This window comes from Sinocyclocheilus anshuiensis, unplaced genomic scaffold (genome assembly GCF_001515605.1).
Source record: "Sinocyclocheilus anshuiensis isolate Anshui unplaced genomic scaffold, SAMN03320099.WGS_v1.1 scaffold975, whole genome shotgun sequence".
NCBI classification, from domain to species: Eukaryota; Metazoa; Chordata; class Actinopteri; order Cypriniformes; family Cyprinidae; genus Sinocyclocheilus; species Sinocyclocheilus anshuiensis.
Window position 1 is genome coordinate 184,485 of NW_015547693.1, and position 4,594 is coordinate 189,078.

Consider the following 4,594-nt stretch of genomic DNA (forward strand, 5'->3'; position numbering starts at 1 on the left):
TTCAGCTTGTCTTGTTGAAAATTCAAGAGTTAATACATGTCGCAATAAAACATAAACGACAATTGTGAAGAAGTATTGCGCAAATGTTGGCTGATGTAACAACCTGCTGTTGCATGTCACAGACTAATATCTTTTTAAAATAAAACACTTTCACAAACCATCTCGAGAGTTTGTTTTCGTTTTAAATGTCCAGTGAAATTAATCTGGAATCCATGTTGTTTAACATTCAACTATAAATAACAAATCTGGATGCAAGAGCATAAATGGACTTTTCATAAGAATGTGACGTTTTGAAAATACGCCCAGTTACAGTATGTTGTACTTTGTATGTAGTACAGAACAAACGGCTTAATACCAACAAAATACCACTCTCACTTTCTTCATCCCATCAGCTGACAACACACAAACAACGATCATTATGCTAATTCTCCAGGTCTGATTGGTCGCCAGGATCCCCTGACGTCACGCGCGCGTAGGCTATAACAGTGCAGAGGGCTCTGGCGTCCTGCTACAGTCTGAATACTCAGGAGTGAGTGCGAGCTGAACTCTGCGGTGCAGAGCTGGAAAAACACAGCACCCATCCACCTCAGCGCTGCTTCACTGGCTTAAGGACATCATTTGGAGTATCCGGGATCGGGACGGGAGCCCTTGTCCGGCACTCATTTTGTGTTGAGTTCAAGTGTGGCGACGGGACGCGCGCGAGAGACTTGACTTTCTCCAGAACTGTCCAAAGACTGCAGCTGTCGAGCTCTGTGCGTCCATATGAGGCAAATGTCTTTTGCAGTGCATTAGTCCAGAAAGTTGTTTTGTTTTCCCGCTTTCTCCTGTTTGAACATTTCGAGTGAGTCTGCATGCTTCAGCGCTCGAGCGCATCGCGTTCAGAGACCCATCCAGAAAACTGCATGCGCAAAGAGGGGGAAGAAAAGCAAAAGTCGAGTTTTGCGACGCTGGTAAACACTTTGCTGAAGAACAGGGACACGATGAGCGGCGATCTCGCCATGGGGCCCGAGCTGCCCACCAGCCCGTTGGCGTTGGAATATGTCAATGACTTTGATTTGATGAAATTCGAGGTGAAGAAAGAGGCCTTGGCGGCGCACGACCGCTCCAATATACGGCAGTGCAATCGCCTCCAGCCGCAGGGCTCCGTGTCCTCCACTCCAATCAGCACCCCGTGCAGCTCCGTGCCGTCCTCCCCGAGCTTCAGCCCCACGGAACAGAAGAACCATCTGGAGGAGCTGTACTGGATGCCCAGCGGCGCGTACCCGCAGCAGATCGACCCGCAGACGTTAAGCCTGACGCCCGAAGACGCGGTGGAGGCTCTGATCGGTGCCACGGCCCACGGGCACCCTCCGCCCCCTCACGTGCAGCAGCAGTTGCAGGCAGGAGGCTTTGAGGGATACAGGGGCGCGCATCACCACCACGGCCACGCGCATCAGCAGCAGCAGCAGCACCACCAATACGGCGCGATCCCCCATCACCCCGACGACCTGCAAAGTCACCCTGGCGCCCACGGCCACCACCACCATCACCACCACCACCACCACCACAGTCAGGACCCCGACAGCCCTTCTCCTACCTCGCCCGGGTCCCACCAGCAGCTCCACCACCGTCACCACCACCACCCCGGCCAGCAGGGTCACCACGGCGTGGGGGGCGGCCTGAGCGTGGAGGACCGCTTCTCCGACGACCAGCTGGTGTCCATGTCCGTACGGGAGCTCAACCGACACCTGCGGGGCTTCACCAAGGACGATGTGATCCGCCTGAAGCAGAAACGCCGGACCCTGAAGAACCGGGGCTACGCGCAGTCGTGCCGCTTCAAGCGTGTGCAGCAGAAGCATGTGCTGGAGAACGAGAAGACGCATCTCATCAACCAGGTAGAGCAGCTCAAGCAAGAGATCAACCGGCTGGCCCGAGAGAGAGACGCCTACAAACTCAAGTGCGAGAAGCTGAGCGGAGCGAACGGGTTCCGCGAGGCCGGATCCACGAGCGACAACCCGTCCTCTCCAGAGTTCTTCATGTGAGTGTGTGTTTCCTATGCCTGAGAGACTTTGCGCTCATTCAGATAACAGCAGTACTCATAGTAGAAGAATAATCCACAAGAAATAATAATCTCATATGTAATCATCGCCACCGAATTTGGCAACTAAAATGCGAAGAACATGTTAGAATGTTTTCTGGGAATGTAGTTTAGTTGCTTGTAGTAGCTACTTTTACCCCTTTCTTAGATATCTCACAACAAAAGAAAAGCGAAGAAGAACTGGCTTTTGTACTTAGGATAACTTCAGATAAAACCTTCTTTCCATCATCTGGTTTGTTCTCGGTTGTTCAGGAAAAATTAAATAAAAAAAAAATTGTGCTGAGCGGGGAGAGAAACTTTGGACTTTTTTTTTTCCACTTGGCCAGAAAAGTTGAGAGAACCACAATATGCAAAACCTCCCTTTCTTCTCCTGTATAACCCGCCTGAGTGAGGCGACGGGGGAACTTTATGCAACATCTCATTGGTTTATTGCCTGCTTGGTTATATATAGTTATATATTAAAAAGAAAATGAAAAAAACGACAAAAACAAACACATAAATCTGCATTAAGATATTAATCCTGCATGCTGGACATGTATGGTAATAATTTCTATTTTATACACTTCTTTCTTTCTTTCTTTCTAGTCATTATGAATCATAAAGAGCATGTTTTTGATCTTTAGCTCTTTGTTGGGGATATGAGACTGGCTCTCCGGTCGTCCATTGTTTGGGATCATTTGGACTTGTAAATATATGCAACAGCAAACCTACAAACCGACATCGAAGAGCTGATTGTTTTCCAAACTTTTCTGATTAGTTTCATGTTTTGGGAATGGATTTCCAGTAACGGGCATTTTGCAGTTGCATTTAAAGCAAGCAAACTTTGTAAAAGAAGCGCACTTTCTGGGGTAATTATTTTGGTATTGGCAGAGCTTTTGATTGTTTCTTTGTTTTAGCAGAAACCGCCTTTAAGGAAACATGCCGCACACGTACGTATTTTTCTTCTTCTTCTTCTTCTTCATGCAAGCTGTTGCATAATCTATTGCTATTCTATAATATAAGCAATACGTATAGGTCGTATCTTTTTTGATGGATAGGATTTCAACGAATGGGCACACTTTCATCGACATTTTTTTGAGCTATATGAGCTGCCAGTTTTATAAACCAACATTTCAAAATGTAGTTATTATAATCCAGCTCGAGGGTGTAGGCTTCCTAAATCAGGGGTTTGTGTATTATTGCCTAACATGAAAACTACGCATGCATTTCAATGGAGAGTTTCAATGATCAATGTTAAATGTTTTCCTTTATTTTTTTTTCCTGCCGGTCAGTAAAAAAATAAGGGATTCAGGTTCTGCATAATCTCAAAATGAAAATTATATGTCTCATGTTATTGTTCTGTTTATTATGATTTTTTTTGTTTTAATTTCTTTTATTTGTTTTATTATTATGTCGAGATTCTGGTTCTGCTGGCCAGATGCATAGTTTTTATTTTAATGATTAAATTAACAAGCTGTCAGATCATATTGAATAAGCATGGTGCTTGCATCTAAGAAATATTGTTAAGAAGTCATGCATTTAACAATCTTTTTGGTTTATTACTGATTCAACTGTGTTGAAATCAAATGTAAACTGAAGCAGCGGGTTGTTGTTTTGTTTGTTAATTTCATGTATTGTGAGGGGATCAATTTTCAAATCTGTTTATATAAATGGAAAAAAAAAAGAATAGAGTTCAATTCGGACTGTTCCATTCAGGCTGGTTTCTGTTTCGTTTTTGCTGTTTTTGGAAGAAATGGTTTCTTATTTTGCTTATTAAAGTCCGTGAAATGGCATTGATTTCTTAGCCACTCATTTTATGCGTCAATTTCTGTGTCTGTCAAAGTTACGCAACATTTCGGTTTACTGTAGGCTATGCCGCATTGTTATCACGCATCACTGGAATCCAGTAATCAATTAGTCATCAATCAACCTTTATTCAAAATTCGACTGAGGAACGATATTTCCGTGGGATTGTTTGAGCGGGTGTTGTCCTGCAGACTGTCTCTCGCTGAACTTTGAGCTAAACGACCCCACATGCAGAAATGCCCTCTCATTATTAATCAGTATTTGAGAATTAAACTTAACTTGTGTGTGTGTGTGTGTGTGTGTGTGTGTGTGTGTAGAGGCAATTCCTTTATAAAAAAAAAAAAAAATTCAGAGGTTGAATACTTGCCATTAATTTATTGCGCGTTATTTAAATAGGCTATGCAATATATTAAGGACGTTAAGGAAGAAGAAGAAAAAAACTAAAGAAAGAAAGAAAGCTAAAAGCAGAAGCTCTGTGTGTTTAGACCTTCAGTTTTGGTGCGACCTGCAGGATTTGCAGCGCCTCGCGTGCTGACTCCAGCAAAAATCTAGCGCGCACGTGCGCTCGGTAAAATGAGATCTTTGACCTTGCGCTCGAAGCCTAGACTGTGAGAACAGAACAATTAACCCTTCCGACACCCGATACAGCAAACATTTTCATATTTCAAACTAATTTAATGACTAGTGTGGATATTTTGGTAGTATATATATATATATATATATATATATATA

At 43.8% G+C, this 4,594-nt stretch overlaps 1 protein-coding gene across 1 annotated transcript; it reads left to right on the plus strand.

The window, feature by feature from the left end:
- Window positions 1-477: 477 nt before the first annotated feature.
- Window positions 478-3,868, plus strand: LOC107703617 (transcription factor MafB). The gene has a single exon (XM_016506310.1). The coding sequence runs from the start codon at window positions 852-854 to the stop codon at window positions 2,019-2,021; it is 1,170 nt and encodes a 389-aa protein (XP_016361796.1). The 5' UTR covers window positions 478-851; the 3' UTR covers window positions 2,022-3,868.
- The last annotated feature ends 726 nt before the right edge of the window (window positions 3,869-4,594 follow it).